Below are 17,407 nucleotides of genomic sequence, written 5' to 3'. Positions count from 1 at the left end.
GAAATTGTACTGGAATCAGAATCTTTGTCTCGATTTCTGGCTTTGTTCTGCTTAAATTGCTGTAAGGAACAAACCAGAACCCACTGGCAAAGCAATATTCAGATAGCTTGAAGTCATGAGTAGGGACATAGGCTAGTGTGCACTCATGAGAAAACAGCAAGGGCTACAGTGATCTCTGCCCGTGCTGTAGCACCTGTTTTCCATTTGTACTATGAAGAAGTGTGTCAGTATTGTCATGCAGAATGGGCTATTTCTGTTACATGTTCCATTCTGTAAATGCTTGAGGAATTGTATGAAGGTGCAGTATGAAAATATTGGAATAGGACGTACTCATAATTCCTTGGTCTGAGATGAAAAGAGAAATTGATGCACAAGGCATGTGGAAAAGAGAGAAAACGTTTTCAAGCAGGTTCTCCAATCCTCTGTGTATGTACACAGTTCCTAAATTAAGCCATTTTTGTCACCATCTGATGTTATATACTTGGTATCTTTTTTATTTCACTTTATTTCAGTCCTGCTGAACTGGGACTGAAAGATGCTGGAAAATACACATGGAACATAGCACAGATTAGCTAGAGGCTGCTGGGTTTTAAGGGCTAGTGATACAAAGCTGTGAATGTGCTGTGGTATTAGTTCTTTGTGAATATTGTGCTCGTTTAAGTGAATTGTTTGTGACAAATAGAGACAAGAACAGGGAAAGAATTTATTCCAAAGCATGATTGGATATTCAAGGTAACACACCAGTGAATAACAGAGCTGACAGAGGAAATGGGGGTTGCTTTTGAATTTGGAGCCTAAGCCATTAGCCATAAAGACAGCGCTTAGAATCTATATCCCACCTGAATTGGTACTACTGAGCTACCCCATGAGAAAAATCAGAAATCAGAACTGGATTGAAAAAAAAGAAAAAAAAAAAAAAAGCTGAAAACCCCAAACCACCCCCCAAATTCCAGAAGATTGATCTTCATCAGAACATAAAATCTTAAGAAAAGAGAGTGCTGAGAAGCCCAAGATGGCCATCTGATCATCATTTTGGTATTGAAAACATGGCTGATACTGAGGTAAAGCCTGTTAAATACTTATGTGTCTCACAGCTCCCCACCTTTCCCAGACAGTCGATCCCGGTGCTTTTTTCCTCTTACGAGGCGCTGCCTGCCTGCTTTTTGTCCTGGGATCATTCTTTTTTGGTATGTTGAAGATTTCCAAGTTCCTACAAGCCTTTCTTATTAACCAAGGCAACCCCAATCTACTTGAGCTTTCTTCTTCGTGTCTTCTGGATCGTTGACTGTTACCATTGTTCTGTTTTCAGTGAAATGCTGTCTAGAAGTGAGGTACCCTAAATTTGTCCTAATGCTCCAGCAAAGCCCTTACCAGAGGTGAGGAAAATGAAACCATGATATGTGTGTTACATAGCTTGTTCTTCTGTTTTATCAGTTGTTCTGTTTATACCCCTGGTATGCAAGCATGATATTAGACTTTAATTAGCAGCAAACCACTGGTGACTCTTAGTCAGCCTGTGATTTGTTATAACTGCATTGTTATCCGCACAACTCCCTGATGAGCAGTTTTCCTGTACTGAAACGGTGCAGCTGCTTAATCATACCAATGTCATGCGTTAAATTTGTTCTCATAGAACATAGCTTTTTTTTTTTTTCTCACTATTTCTCTGATTTGCCAAGACGCTTTTGACATTGAAAATGCTGCAAAGGGATTTTCAAGCGTGTCTCCATCTTGCTGTCAGCCACAAATCTAATGAATCCTTAAGGAAGAGATTGCCTAGTAGTATATGCAGGATAGATTCTGATGGGACTCAGTTTGATTGATCTCTTCAACCTGACTCTGAAACCTTCTCTCTGATGGTAATACTTTAAGCTGGGTTTGCATTTTATGAGATGTTTGTTTGGGCAATGTTTCTTTATCTTACAGGTATTTTCAAACGTTCCCAAGATAACTACTGCTAGGTGCATCCACTGAAAAAATCTGATACCTGGGGGTGTCTCTTCCTTTGAGCCAAAGGTCTCCAGAAAAAAATATTTCTTTCTTTTAGTACTGGTTTTGACTGATTTTCAGCATGCCTTCTAATGGAATGTAAAATGAAAGTAAAAACCCAAAACTGTTTATGTGCTAAACCACCTGGAGTGTAAATTCGGCAGCCTCCCAGTGCTTTCTTTAAACATTCATCTGCTGCCCAGGTGTTTCAGCAGTCCATGTTCTGTCCTTTCCATGACATTTTGCTCATTTTTCTTCTTTCTCGCCCTCTTTGGGATGCCCAGGATAATCTTTTTCTGTGCTTAAAGGCAACTTTACAATTCCCTTAGAGCAGCCCACATTAGTGAATGAATGTGTTATATTTCAAGGACGAATATATATAAAAATGCAAAAATAATTATTTGGTGATTGAAAAATAATTTAGAAGTGGTTACAGGTAGATTTTTTTTAATTTGATCTAATTTGCATTTATGCTTCGTAAGCTTAAGATTTACAATGTCTGTCTTTTTTTTGGTGTCTGTGACTATTTGGTATAAGGAAAATAATATTCCATAACTTAAGATGGTGGCCAGATCTCACCCTTGAATTTCAATCCATTTAACTTATTCTTTTGGTGGATTTCTTTAATGTGATGTACCCTCTCTCTGGATTTAAACCAGCTTTAAGTTACTTGCTTTGGTTTAAAGTTTACATATCCCTGATCATTTTTAATCTAAGTGATAGGAGCCAGAGATGAAGTTTGCATACGGGTTTTTCCCCCATCTGAATAAAATTGGTACAGATGTTAGATTTTCAGGTAAGCTGAGCTCTCCGACCAGACTGGGTTTACAGTTCTACAGCTCACCAGATTCTGTGCGGGAATTTGATGTTTTATTCTGTGGCACCTCTTTTTTTTATCTTGTTCACAGCGGTTCACAGATCCGACAGTGGCAGAACTGTAGCTGGTGTAAACCATCATGACTTCATTAGATTTGTGACTAAAGAGCCACAACATAGTTTTCTTAGCTATGACAAATCATACGTTCTGGTTTATACTTTTTGAACATTTAGAAAAGATACGCTCACTGTTACATTTGTGCGACTTCCTGTCGTTCAGCAAGTATCTTCCACTATGCCATGCAAGCTCTTTACGCTGACAACATTTTTTCACTTCTTTTTATAAGTTCTGGACCCTGAAAAAAAGCAAAATATGTATGAGCACTAGAGTCAGGGAGGTGATGCACTTGTGAGCAAGTTAAATGAGTATGGCAGCAGTAAGTAATGTTTTATAATCTTTGCAAGTTGTGTACGAACACTGTATATACAAAGTGCATATACATATATCACTATGTTTAATATATGTTTTGCTTTTACTATTCAGCTCAGATTACCTTAGAAGATTTGGTATTTGTCAGAACAATACTGAAATACAATTCTATTAGGAAGAGTTAGTAGAATGGTTCTTCGCAGACACGCTGTTTGGGTGTGTTCAGAGGTAGAAATTTGTGATTAAGAAAAGAGAGAATTTTCTGTATTTTATCATTTAAAACAAAGCAAGGCAAAGACTTAGGAAAAGAGAGAGCATGGCTCAAGGGTCACGGGTGGTTTGTTGAAGTTCAGTTAAGGAATATATCGAAGAGAGTAAGATAAGTAGACAAAAGCAGATTTACTGGAGAGTAAAGAGAAGCCAGAGTAGCTCCACAGCATGAAGTTCTGTGAGCTAAAATAACACAGGAAACACAAGAGGAAAACAGAGGTAGCGAGAATAAACAGGGAAAATGCTTTGACCTAAAATTTGAGTATATCCTTTCTCCTCATTTTGCAGAGGAACTTTTCCAGAGAAGTTCAGTTAAGAACTGTTAGCCAGGGAAAGACCTTTGCCTGTATCCTTAAACAGTGCAAGTCCCACTGACTAGCCAGAAGCAACAGATGTAGCTGAGCTCTGTGTCTATAAATTGCTGCACATAAACACAAGACTGATTAGATAAGTTCTGTAGTGATCATTCAACTGGTAGACATATCTACTTGTGCAGGCAATAAAGTTTGTCTTAGGAGATGTAACTGCAGGAATTCTGGCTAGCCAGGCTTTGGGTTTGCTGCTTAATGGAGAAATTTACACTCTTGCATATACTTCATGTTTCTGTTTTGATTCAGAATGTATGGGTGAAAACAGAAACGGTACCTCTTTCACAAAACATGTCTCACGGTTTTCTTCTTTGCAGCACTGTTCCCGCATGGCAGTAAAGGCCGCTGTGACGGCGGTCAGCTGTTCCTGTGTGATCTGGGGCTTGTATTTGATGAGGTTGATGAGCATTCTGCAAGAAAAGCAAAGCAAGCCCCGTGAACCAGGGAGGTAAGCACACGGCTTACGAAGCACTTCTCCAACGCTAGTCCTGCCAAGTCCCTGTTTTGTTTCTGCCCGCTACCTTTCTACAGCTTTGTCATTTTTATTTGCTAGCCAGCTAATGTATTTGCAGCAGGGACCAAAGCTGCGCCCCGTTCCTCTGTGAACTAAAATACCAATGCTCTTGTTTGGAGTTGCTCCACCACGACTATCCGTGAATAAACTGTGCAGGTGGTTTATGTGTTGTGCATCACTCCAGAGGGACAGTATGGGTTCACCACAGCACGAGTTAATGGCCAAAGAGGTTTGTTTTTTTTCTTGCAGTGACAGTGGAAAAGGGGGCCAGCACACAAGAGACAGAGGGGGAGTGCATGGGATGAGGAAAAATATATGGGCTTTCCTGTTCTGAGAAATGAGCCCTAATTAAACCATAAAGGTCATGCAGTACTTCAGGCAGTAGCTTCCTTGTTTTTCTGGTGTCTTTCTTTGCAGTGCCTCGTGCAGTTCCCATGAAGGACTGTGGGAGGGCATGTTTCTCAGACCTAACTTTGGACACCTATTGCTTCCATCCTGGTGGGGTGTACACCAGTGCAGCCACCCACCTCTGAAAACGACTTTCTTCTAATCTGAGGCAAGTAAATGTAGGTTGAACCAGATAGCAGAGGAAACTGGGACTAGCATGAGAGGAAAGAAAAGGAGCTTGGGAGAGGGGTTGAGGGGTGTGTGGCTGTTTTTCCAATGGTGTATCGCAGAACAAGAAGGCAAGACAGAGTGGACAAAGGAAAGGTGAGCGTTGCCAGGATAAGAATAAGAAACACAGGGGTAACAGAGTCAAACAGGCATGTCTTACTCCTGCTTCTTGTGCTGTAACTTTTCCTCTTCAGTTGTACACAAGTCTTCATGGAAAGTGAACAGACCAGGAGTCAATGTTAAGGGCACATAATTCTCATCAATTTCTAGTTTCCCCATGCATGGTCTCCTGAGAGCATAGGAGCTACTACAGCAGTGGCAAACTCCCGGGTTTATAGGATTGGTCAGGTGTCTTCTACATATTTCTCCAAGCACGAGATCCAGCTTTACCAAGACAAGTGAAAAAAACAATTTTACATTATTATTTCATTTTCAAAAATCCCTGAGTACATGTTGCTTTTAGTGAAGTTATAAAAAATAACTGAGAATTTAAAGGAAACCTTGTTTGTAAGATATATAACATTTTATTTTTCTACTGAATGGTGACTTTTGTCAGTGCAAAAATGGCTCAGATTTTTCAGAATAAATACATATATGCGGTTTTAGGGACAGTCCTTTGTGTATAGAAATTACATGGCTTCTTCATAAAAGCATACTTGCGTTTGATTTATTGTCATCAGCAGGGTTTCTGTGGGTATGTTCGGCTGTTCTTGTAAGGGTGATGTTGTACAAATGGGTGGCTGGAGGACAGGCTGAAACTTTTTAAGTATTTGGCTTACAGGCCTGGAGAATTCTTCCGGAAGAGGTATACAAAATTGATCTTTTTCATAGAGCCCTACAGCTTCAGGCGTCTAGAAAGGATGAACTCGGACACAAGATCATTAGCTTCAGGGGGAACAGGGTCAGATTGCTTGCACTGCATAACTGCTAACTGCCTGGCACTAGCCTGACAATTTCCTGATCCTCCTGTAGTTTAATTCAAGCATTAACTTCAATGATGCTGAGTTATGCTTACTTCAAGCACGGACGTATATCTTGAGGCCAGCTCAATAGCTCAGTGAACACTTCTCTCAATTTACCTTTACTCCAAGCTCTTGGACCCTGCTGGCAGCAGATTTTGTGGCAGAGTTTCAAGAAAAAGTAGGACCGAGATACGGAGAAAAAATACTCACGTTTTCCTCAGCACAAGGCAGTAGCTTGTCCTGGCTTAACTGGCAGCATTTGGAGCCAATTGTAGTCATTTGCTTGGTGAATTTTATCAGCTCTGCAGATGTCAGCTGAGGCATTTTCTTGGTGAAGCTCATGAGAAGCCTGAAATGATAATTTCTTTGATATTGGTGTTTTTCTTCCACCAGGCAGCAGTGAGCAAGCCACAGCCTTTGCATGTGTAAAGCTCCAGCCAAACGCCACAGAACACTCTTCAGTACAAGGGCAGGACTAAGCCTGGTGTTTATAAAACCACATAGGCAAGTATAACCATGCTCTGTTTGCTTGAGCGCTCTCCTTTTCCTGGCCAGTCTCTTACCAGGTTAAACAAATAAAATTAATGATAGCATTGCCAGTTATATGTTGGTGGGCCCTCTTACCAGATTGTACATATGTTTTTCCCATGTTATTCATTTCCCTGGGAGTGCAGGGAGCTTGTCTAAGAGCAAAATTGAAGTCGAGTGACCTCTTGGCAGACTAGGTGAGGGCAGAAGATAAGCTCAAAAAACTTCGCTTGTTTTTTCTTTTTAAAAAACTGTGCTTATTAACCATCATGGCCAGGAGAACCTTAACAAGTGATACAACAGGCAGAAGCAGCCCACCAGGTTTGTTGGAAACCTATAGTTCCAAAGGTCTTTTAAAGATCAAACATGCTCGGGAGTGCAACAAGCCCAATGTACCTCCCCAGAGGAGGATAGCTGAAGCCTAACTTTAAGTACACAAGCAGTTTAGAGGTTTCCTTGAGTTCGCTTACATACCTTAAGTTAGGCATGTGCTCATTACCATTGCAAATCAGGGCCAAAGTTCCTCCAGGAGGCTTGTGCCTGCATGTTGCGTTTAAGCATAGCATATGGTTCAGCTAGGCCAGTTTTGCTCTGTCTACTGTAGTTAGATTTTATTTTTTGTTACAATTGTTAATGTTCACATCTGCTGCAGGAGCTGCCTAGAGCAAAGTCTTTTGCAAAAGACACAGCAACTGTCTATTGGTCAAATTTATGACTCTTAAGTTAACAGCTCCCAGCTCAAAATGCAGCTATAAAGCAAGAACATCACAGGCAGCATGGCCGGGAGATTGGTCAAGTTGTCCCTTCATTGCTTCATGAGCTGGATTGAGGAGAGAACTCATGAGAGCCCGGAACATTGTCTTGGAAAAGAGGGAAAAAACCCCAACACCTAGAAGCCATTAATATATTGGTCCAAATATTCAAGTGGTGTCTTTTAGCCTAGCTTTTTTGACATGTGTGGCTTTACTCCAGGCCAAGTTGTGCCCAGCTGGTACAGGAGTAATGTAAGCATATAAAAAAAGTAATACTCGTTTTGGAAATAGTAATCTCCTTTCTCCTTGTAAATGTCGCAGCTTGTCTTCATGACACTTTCAGTTTCATAAATATGTTTCTTCAGTTCTTCCTCCTGAAAAAAAAAAAAAAGTTAATTTGAGGAGTCATTGTATCGGGGGGAATGCAGAAAGCCCTACTGCCTCACAATAAGGCCTGGATATCTATAGATACCTCTCACCTGATATATATTATATATTTTTAATTCCCTTAGAAAGTCTTCATCTGTCTGAAATCTCTATAAACTGCCTGAATGTGATAAATGTCCAGCTTCAATCACCTTGAAATATTTGATTTTGTATCACTGATGGAAGGCTAGGTCTGAGACACAGGGTGGCTCCTAACTTCAGATACTTACAACGCCAGTGTCTTTTTTCTGAGCTAATAACCACAAATGCCTTTTACATTTGCAAGAGGGGCAATTGGCACTGCTAGGGAGCCCAAAAGAGAGCAGAGCTCACAGAAATGTTAGCTCCATCCCTTTCCCCGACATCTCTGTCTACCCATGTTAAATTGCGTCGCAAGTGAAGATTGCAAAATCTGTTGGTGCTTTTTCCATTTGGGAATCAGTCGGGCCTTGTAATATTTGCTGGATTTGTTACAGGAGCTGTGGGTACTCAATCTAGACCTGGAGCAGGGACATTCACTACTTAGCCAGAACCAGTCATGTGGTCACATGCTTGAATCCATCAGTATGATGTGTGAAGCCCGACGGCACCCACCCCTCTGCTGCGGCAGTTGTCTGGAGCCCCGGTTTTGCAGCACTCTTTCAGTAGGTCCTCATATCCTTTACCAATTCTTAAAAGCATCTGAGCAGAAAATTCAGGGTGTCTCCTGGAATATTCGTACAGAAACCTGCAATACATGGAGGATCAGGAATTAGAGATAAGCCAAAACAACTGCCCTCGAGGTCGGGGATGGTAAGGACAGCAGGGGTGCTTTCAGGATGGTTTTGTCTTGGTGGAACAGGGAGAATTTCATGGCATCTCAGCCTGGAACAGAACCTGAACAAAACGGGGCTGACTGAGCAGAGCGTTGCCTGAGCAAGTGCTGTGCACGTAACTGTCCCAGATCAGTGTTACCTTGGGTCAAGCGTAGCTTAGAGCTTTGTGGGGCTTGGGGTTTTGCTCTTCCTTTTAATCCTATCTAAATGATAATGAAATCATTTCCAGTAACAGACGTGTTTCTCAGTGGTCACCAAACAGATTAGCTCTGCTGAAGCAGTCACCCTACACTGCAGTTGTGCCCAATCGATTAGCTGCACTTCTCATAAATGGAAGCAATGTACGTTATTTGAAGTGAATTCTCTGTCTTTGGGACTCGATGCTGTTTCTGTTGCAGCCTGTGGCATTCTTGCCCACGTTTACTACGGGTAGGATCGGGGCTTCCTTGCGCAAAGGAACATGGCTAGAACAGAAATGGACCAATCCTGTTTGAATCAAGACACAAGTCTGACTTAAGCAAGTGTTTTTGGATTCCCACTTAGAGCAGATCACAGCTACGTTTTGGGCCTGAGATCAGAACTGATAGTACCTAAATTTCACTTGTGTTTCTTCTGTTTTGTCTCTGAAATAACAACAGTGCCCTGTTCTGCATTTGTCGCCATTCCACACCTTCCAGCATTAAGTGGCGCTTCTCTAAGGTCAACTTGCACAGTATCCTGTGCCTACATGCTCACAGAGCAGACAAATCTGAGGCTGATGAGCTGGGCTTTAACAGCCAGACTGTCATCTTTTGACCCAAGTATTGAAACAGCAAAATTGAGGAGTAGAGAAGGACCCACGTTACCTGGCTAAGTGTGTGTCTTTCTCCTGGGCAAAACGTTCACATATTCCTTTGTCTTCTATAAACTCCCTGACGTGGGGGGACAAGTCTGCAGGTTTGTCGTCATTTTCTGCATTAACTATGCATTCACTTCTTTGTAACAGAGGCTTTTCACAGCACGTCTTAATTTTACTTGATAGGGTGTCTTGGTTGGTGCAGACATAGTGTAGAATCTCTTCCTGTAAAGCAAAAAAGAGAATGAAGGAAATTATACCACAATTTGGTCTTTTTTTTAAATCAGTGTTTTTATCTCCATTTTACAGACAGAGAAGGTGGCTCCCCAAAAGAGGTGGCTGGCCAAAGCTGTGCAACAGACGTCTGACAGAACAAGGAGGAAGACTGAAGTCCTGTTGAACTATTTGCTGCAGTCCCTTGCTTTGCCATTTGATAGGTGCTATAGGTAACCACCTAACCCGAGAAGTTAGCTGTCTAGCTAGACACCGCAGACAAGCAGTGTGATAATTGGATTTGGTATGTTAGAAGAAGGTGGAGAGTGAAGGACGGGCAGATACTGTGTTCTGCCAAAAGCTGCACAGAAAATAGATGGCGCAGCTAGGAGCTGCAACCAAATCTGCTGTAGCAGCGTTGGGTCATTTTAGTCACAAAGTGATCTTTCTGCCCTTCTTGATGACTTCACACCAGGAAAAGTCAAATGGGAAAATCAGCCAGGTTTTTAGACTCAAGAGTTAAACTCCAGTTTTGGAGAGCAATCAGTATAGCACAGGAGGAAAAAAAAAATCTGGAAACAACAACAACAAAAGCATTCAATTTCTGCAAACTTATAAATATTAAATGAGTTTTACCCTATCATGCATACAGTCCAGCATATCTCCACGACAGCAGTCCTTGTGCATGTTAGCAATATCCATCACAAGTTTGTTAACAGTAACAAAATCAGCTTTAGGGAATTTTTGGCTTATCTGAGCAAGTTTCCTACAATGAAGAAAAGTAGTTATTGCTTATATTCACAGTGTGAGACTGTGATAGCTATCATCATTTTTCTGTGGAGGGGGTATCCAAATTGCTCAGGAATGGTCTCTCCCTGCTGCCACTGAAGTTAACAAATAAATGTCCCTTGAAGCCAATAGCTGAGATTTTCAGAGTTATCTAAGGATCCTAGGTGAATTTTAGCATGAGATGGAGGAAGGCAAGGTGGTGGGCGAGCAAGAAATTACAGGAGCAACGTTGTGTCAAAAATGGTTGAGAGACATGAGTTGTATTTTGCTTGCAATCACTCTAACTTTCACCACAGAGAGATGCATTCATTTCAAACTTTGGGTTTAGCTTTGGAAAGCTAATGGCAGCGTGTCAGGAAACAGTGACGGCTGTCATGCATAAATTTGTATTCCTAATCTGTCTTCCTTGTCAGATGCTACTCGTGACCTGCACACAGAAAGGACATGGCTGGTATTCAGAGTCACTGTACTCTGTGCAGGTGTGGAACCGCCCACAGCTAACATGCAACATCCACACTTTCTTTCAAAATCATGATAAACATGGGGGAGACTCACAGAGCCTTTAAGGTCCTTTCTCCAAACTTCTTCAAGATTCCACATGTGTGTTCCTGCCTCAGGCCATCTTCTTTTACTGGCTTTACCACCTTTGGTGCCTGGTAGAAAGAAGATGCAGACCATGAAAGCGGAAGAAAAGACAATGCTTTATGCTAAAACTACTGCGGCGACAGTTTTTGAACAGGGATTTTTTTTAACAGTGAAAGAAAAATGCTGTCCAAGCTACAATATGGACTAACTGTTGTGCTTGCTATTTAGTCACCAGCATTTATTAAGTAAGTGTTCTGTGAAAAGAAACCAGAACTCTTTTAGACAATAGTTCGGTGTTTTTAGCATAGGGGAGTAATTTGTCATCTGGGAGCTACATGACTGGCTTTGCATTACTGTGAGCTAATGTTAAACTAGGCCATCGCTTGCAGCCCAGCCAAGCTGCATGAAAGGCACATTCAGCCATTCAGCAAGGGCAGGTTCGTCATCCTTATTTTCCACTGTTACAGGTAGTTTGCTTTGAATTTCTGACACTGGTTATGTGCGGGGCATGTCTCTGCAGAGCAAATGCTCGGCCAAGCAGGAGATGTGTCATGGGATTATCAACAGTAAAAAAAAAATTGGACTTCTGCACCATGCATAGCACCACGTCCTCTCTCGGCATCCTTACGACAAACCCAGTGCAGGTAGCAGAGTCAGGGTGGACAAGGATGCCGTCGCAGGGCGTGGGGACTGCCTTGGGCTCCCTGTAAAGCTACATCTGCCCAACACCCCACAGTCGGACATTTTCATTTAGGAGGTCAAGCTATAAATCAAGAGAGCATTTCAGTCTGATGTCAGCCTGTCCTTAACAAGGTGAATTCTAATAATGGGTTCAGATGCTGGAAAAGAAACAGCTGATATCTCTGCTTCAATAATTGTTTAGCTATAGGAAGTCCCTGGTTGCACCTTAATAAACTAAAACCCTGCAATGGAATACCTGTCTCCGAAAGCATTCCTCCAGGTTATGAGTGGGGTGTTCAGCACTTCCGCAGCAGTTCTTCATCATCTCGTCATATCGGATAGCGACAGAAAGGATTGTTGGGGCATAGAGGAAAGGATGCCGTCTAGAAACCTCGTAGATAAAACTAAAGGCAAGAGAAAAATATCCTTAGTTTTGGAGTAAGCCCCTACAGGCAGAGGCAGCAGTGTTACTGCAGCATCTGCCATATGTTAAAAATGAGAGTTGCTAAAAGTGATTGTTTTCCTGTCATCCCAACGAGCTGTATAGTGTGGTGTTTATCTTGGAAGGTTCTGATGGGGCTGACGTTTTTCTGGAAATTGAAGTCTCAAACCCTGCCAGTTTCTGGCTTAGAGGCAGCAAGACTTCTGCTTGGTTTTTAAGGACTGAAGGGAGGCCCTTGGTTTCAGATGAGTCATTTACATAGGCCATCATCAAGCAGGCCCGATGATTGTTTGTCATTTGTACCTATATCCAAAGCAGGAGGTGGCAGAACAGGCTTCACATCGTGACAGTTACAGCTAGATGAATTATGCAAATAATTCACATTAGGAAGAAAAATGAGTATGAGATTGCAGAGAATCTTAGACTGAACTTTTTGGTTGATACTGCATTTGCTGTCTCCAGGCTCATAACTGTCATATCTAGGCAACGAACCTATGATTTATTAACTTACTATCCTGTTAATGGATGTTGATGCTGTGAGTGATTTTTGCAGGCAGCTTCAGCATTTGGCCTTTCAAAAGGAGAAATGAACCCTCGCGATGAATTTTTAAGGGAGAGGAAGCAGTCATTTCTTTCAGGATCCATTTTAGCACAGCAGTCAGTAAACCTGGGAAGATTTTCGTCCTGGCATATTGTATCAAGGAAAATCCTGTCCTGTGAAAAATTAGAAAAAAGTTAATTTGTGTGAGGATTCCATTTTACTCCTCTGAGCTCTCTGGGGAGGCTACTTTAAGCCAGCAAGCCCCGACCTGCATAAACTCACAGTTTCTTTCTTTATTATCTCCTGCTTTGACTGCAGTGAAAACCAGACTGCCCTCTAAAACCTCCAAGTGATGATTTCTCAAACTCTGATAGCTACTGTTATGCCAAGACAGACTTTGAGTGGAATTATTTTCAAACACTCTGGACCTATAACATTATTCAGACCCTTTCTTTTGATAATGATCAAGGTGATCGATTTGTATACTGCAGTTTGCGGGATCTATGTTTTCTAATTACAGTCAGGTTCATACAATGAAAAGTGTCTCGTTTCTTGTTCACCAAGTAGCTGTGCTCAGGTCCAGCTGTCAGTCACACCTCAGCTGGGAACCGTTTTAATTCAGGGTTTGTTTCAGTGTGTCTAACAAATCAGAAATGAGCCGTAACACAGACTGACATTCATGTCTCATGATTCAATCTGTCAGCTCCAAAAGTGTGTTGGAGCAGACACCATCAAAAACCAGGACTGTGAGTTAATGAAGTGGAAATAGACATACCTAATCTGGCTTCTCCTGAATTTTGTTACACCAGCCATAAAAGCACAATTTTCTGAACATCTTTTAGAAAAATACAGGTCAAGGATTTAAAAAGTTGCTGTGATATTTGGGGGGGGGGGGGGGGGGAGGTGAGGGGCTTTGTTTTCTTCCACTTATCTTAGATGATTTATAGATGGGAGCCTGCAGAACGAGTCGGTAAGGCCAAATATGCATACACAAGGAAATCACATCTCTTAATAATGTATTCACACGTCTTTGGAAAAACACATACCAAGGCTTTGAAATTACAGGTCAAGTCTAAAAATGTTTGCCACATGAGAAGCATAAATGTGCTTACCAAAGGCTTCAGACAATCCGGGTTGTCTCTGGCTGCAGCAGCACACCTTTTGGCAAGGTCTGTGACATCTTCAGCCATTTTAACTGCTTTGACAAACGTGCCTCCTTGCACGTACTGAGCAAACATGATCATGGCACTACGAAAAGAACACACAGCATTAAACCTGTTGCTGGCCACCTAAAAACAATTATATAATTTTTACATGCGAGACAGTAAGAGGATCCATATCATTCCGGGCTGAGTTAGTGCGGGCTGGCGGAACGGGTGAGTGTTTGACTCATGGTACATGCTCATTTCCAAATGAGGCAAGGATATTTAGTGGCAGCAAATTTGCAAGTAGACGCTTTACCTGGACAACTTACATGGCTTTAAAATTATTCTCCTGCAGCTGAGAAAAACGTTGGCCAATGCTGTTTTTTTCCTCTGAAAAACAGGAAAAGTTGAATAAAAAGTGTTTACTAAATGCTTCATCAATTTTTTTTTTTATTTTTATTTTTTTTTTGGTACTGGAGTCTTGGAGAAAGCGAATTTGGTGCCTGGGGTACTAGCACTGGGAGTAGGAAGGCATAAGATTGAACCTCCTATTAAACTTAAGCATGAAGATGTGAAACTATTTGTTTCTGACCTACAATATAATAGGGCCAAGTTCCCTACCTGGCTTAAGCACTGTGGGGAGGAATATGCTAAAACCTGGAGGGCCTTCAGCTGCTTTGATGATGCGCTTCACGTGATTAAATAAGCACCTTACAAAATACCTTTTAACCTTGCCTTAGCTATTTAAAGGTGTGCTTGACTGCTCTTTAGCTACAGATGAAGGATTTTCTGTGCAGAAAACATGGGATAAATTGAGGATTATATTGGTAGGCAAAGCTCCTCAAAAATTGACAGAGCTGCATCCTTCTGTCCGTGTTGTGAACTGGTCCAGAGCAAAACAAGTGTGCAAGCTATGTGAAGATGCTGTGCAAATATTTTTCTTTACCACTGGGCATTTATTAAGGGGTAAACCTAAATGCAAGAATTTCTCGAGTTCCTTGTTTGTCAGAGACTATTCTGAGAGATTAATTTTAAAATACGGGGCCTGTTCCCAAATCAAGATGTTACTGTCTCACCCTCGTGTCAGTAGGGCTGAGATCAGTGTAAAAGGATCAAACAAATCAAAGAAATAAGCCAGTTTCTCCCTCTGAGTAATGCAGGGGTGTCAGCTGAGACAATAACACGAGATACATAACACAGGCATCGGTTCTGTTTTACACTGTTGGGTTGTTTAGTGCCTTTGGAAGTCCTAAAGGGGAAGAAAAAGTTGACTAATGATAACAATATGTAACGTGAAAGAAGCTTCAGAACCACATACTACTGGAGGTTTTCAGTTGTCTCATTTTAGGCACTTAACCTTAGTGAGAAGTGCGGTCATTGTAGGACCCTTCAGTAGTCAGTGAAGACAGAGTAAGAGCCCCTGCAAAGGAAAATACAGAGCAATAGCCTAACTTAGCTACTCTGAATAGCCACCGGGAGGTACCATCCCTCCTGGGACTTCTCTGTCTCACTTCCTCGTGGACTGTAGAGGGAGGCTGGAACAACCCCAGGCTTTGCTTCAGCAGTTTTTGGAGTACCTGAAATCAGTGGTGCAACCACAGCCCTGTGGATGAAATTACCCTTCGGTACACTTCGTCTCAGTAATCGCTGGCTGTCCTGCACTCTGCATAGATTCTCAAGCCATAAAGAAGCAACACATCTAAGTTCGGTCACAGAGAATTTATACAGGTGCAGTTTTGTTGTATACCTTTGACCCATGAGAAAATACCCATGTAGAACAGGCAGTGGCAAAGTGAGATACCAAATAACCATCCATGTGCAGTTGCAGTCATCAGTACTATACCAAAGAACAGAGTAAAAATGAGAGATATATCCTTACCTATGTCCCGATACCTTCTAGGCAGGGCTTTGACTACAGTAAGGCTCACCAATAAAATAACATAAATTATTGTTCTCCAATTCATGCTGTCAGATTTTGGCAGGGGCCTGAGATGAGCTTGGTTCATCTGTGGAAGGCAGAAAGAATTAAGGGTAAAGAGTAACTTTTATACTCTCCCAAATGATTTCTGGTTAATCAAAACCCTTTTACTGTCATATACAACATTAGCCCTTTTGGAATATTCCCACAATAATTAGACGTGCCATTATTTGCTCAGTATAATGAACTGGCCAGCTTGTTGCAAAGAAAGGACCTTGGAGATGCTTTTTTCCCCCTGAAATTCAGACAAATAGACATTTTTAACTTATCACACTTCAAACAAGAAGTTTAAACAGTCCCTGGGCTTTTTATCATGCATACTGATCTCACCTACTTACAAATTTGTTCAAAGGTGATTGCTGCTCAGAAGATGCCTTCGTAACAGATTGTTGACTGAAAAATCCCTAGTTCAGCTATTAACCTGATTGATAGTTTTGCATAGCTCCTTGCTGTACAAGCTATCTCTTGCTTCCACCTCCCAAGGTGTCACAGTGAAAAGGCTGAATTAAGTACCTCCTACAATATTTTTGGAGCATTAACAATCACCACCAAAATGTCTCTGAATCTTGAAACAAGATCAACTCCAAAACTACAGAATGAAGGGAAAAATATTTTACTGACTTTTTAAAAAGAATGCTGTAAACATCAACATGATAAAAATATCAAATTTTTGGAGATAGAATGGCTTTAGAGAGCCACAGGTATTTGTAACAAATAGGTAGGTGGGCAATGATATGTGTATTCAGTCTGAAGGAAAAGGCAAAGACAGAGCTTTTTATTTCTCTAGCGAGAAAATGGCAATGTGCCATGCTGCAGGAAGATGATGAGGGTTGCTTGTTATCACATGAGACAGTATCAAAAAGGACAAAGGATTCTGAGTGGGAGGATGGGAGCATGGTCATCAGAGCAGGAGAGCTGAAATCTAAGGTGAAACCACATCTGTTGAGGAAGACACAAATAAGCTCTGTCCCACTGTTAACTAAAAAGCCCTATAGGAAATAGAGAAATCTCCTTGAAAGAAAGAAGTCTGGAGGTTATGGACCGTATTTCTACGTATATGATCCTCATTAAGTCCATAGGAGCCCATCAGAGAACGCTTTTCCCATCCAGCTGTTTCCAAAAAGCTGATTCCCTTACGGTCGTGGCAGTCGGCGCTATCTCATGTCTGCTAGCGGCAGATTCCTCCCTCCAGCTCCCTGGACCCAGCAGCATCCCATGCTGAGGCTGCCAGAGCAGAGCCCTTGCCGGGGCAATCCAGGGACTGTCCAGTCTGTTCCAGCTTCCCTTTCCCCAGAAGTAGCTGGGAGAGAGGCAGATTGATCCTCTCATTTTCAGAATAACACCTTAATACAACCTTGTCACTATGAGCTTTATAAAAATACAGGAGGTGGGGGTGTACTACTTGAGGTGGAGCTGCAGAAACAGCTGAGACACTGATTCAGAGACTTTGTTCAGTGGGTTCTTCTTTGGCCCAGAATAATGTGTTTTGGAGATTGTGTATGTATCATGTGTTGCGCTAAGCATTTCTGGAAGCTGCACTTGGTTGCTGCATTTAAAATCCTTTAAATTAAATTTCTCCACTGGCCTTTTCCATGCTCAGCAGGATGGTTAACTACTTTTCACTTTTCTTTGAAAATATTTGCCACTGTTTGGATGGCAATCATCTGCCTGTTTACAGTGAACACTCTCCCATTTGCAGGAGGGAAATGTAGG

At 41.7% G+C, this 17,407-nt stretch overlaps 1 protein-coding gene across 3 annotated transcripts in view; it reads right to left on the bottom strand.

Annotated features, from left to right (window-relative positions):
• Positions 1-679: 679 nt before the first annotated feature.
• Positions 680-17,407, bottom strand: part of LOC104324956 (alpha-fetoprotein-like) — a 31,227-nt gene continuing 14,499 nt past the window's right edge. For 2 of the 3 annotated variants that reach the window (XM_069778444.1, XM_069778454.1), the window contains 14 exons: positions 15,596-15,722; positions 14,046-14,106; positions 13,684-13,819; positions 12,542-12,744; positions 11,845-11,992; positions 10,878-10,975; positions 10,170-10,299; positions 9,331-9,545; positions 8,265-8,397; positions 7,521-7,618; positions 6,175-6,313; positions 5,163-5,386; positions 4,151-4,283; positions 680-3,161 (listed from right to left, as the gene is read on the bottom strand). In XM_069778444.1, coding sequence (XP_069634545.1) covers positions 3,117-3,161; positions 4,151-4,283; positions 5,163-5,386; positions 6,175-6,313; positions 7,521-7,618; positions 8,265-8,397; positions 9,331-9,545; positions 10,170-10,299; positions 10,878-10,975; positions 11,845-11,992; positions 12,542-12,744; positions 13,684-13,819; positions 14,046-14,106; positions 15,596-15,722 — 1,890 coding nt within the window. In that variant the 3' untranslated portion in view covers positions 680-3,116. Of the gene's footprint in view, positions 3,162-4,150; positions 4,284-5,162; positions 5,387-6,174; positions 6,314-7,520; positions 7,619-8,264; positions 8,398-9,330; positions 9,546-10,169; positions 10,300-10,877; positions 10,976-11,844; positions 11,993-12,541; positions 12,745-13,683; positions 13,820-14,032; positions 14,107-15,595; positions 15,723-17,407 lie in introns of those variants that run through there. The other variant, XM_069778463.1, reaches the window with a different exon arrangement.

This window comes from Haliaeetus albicilla, chromosome 1 (genome assembly GCF_947461875.1).
Source record: "Haliaeetus albicilla chromosome 1, bHalAlb1.1, whole genome shotgun sequence".
NCBI lineage: Eukaryota > Metazoa > Chordata > Aves > Accipitriformes > Accipitridae > Haliaeetus > Haliaeetus albicilla.
Note: the sequence above shows the minus strand (reverse complement) of the source record. Positions and strands in the feature narration are given on the sequence as shown.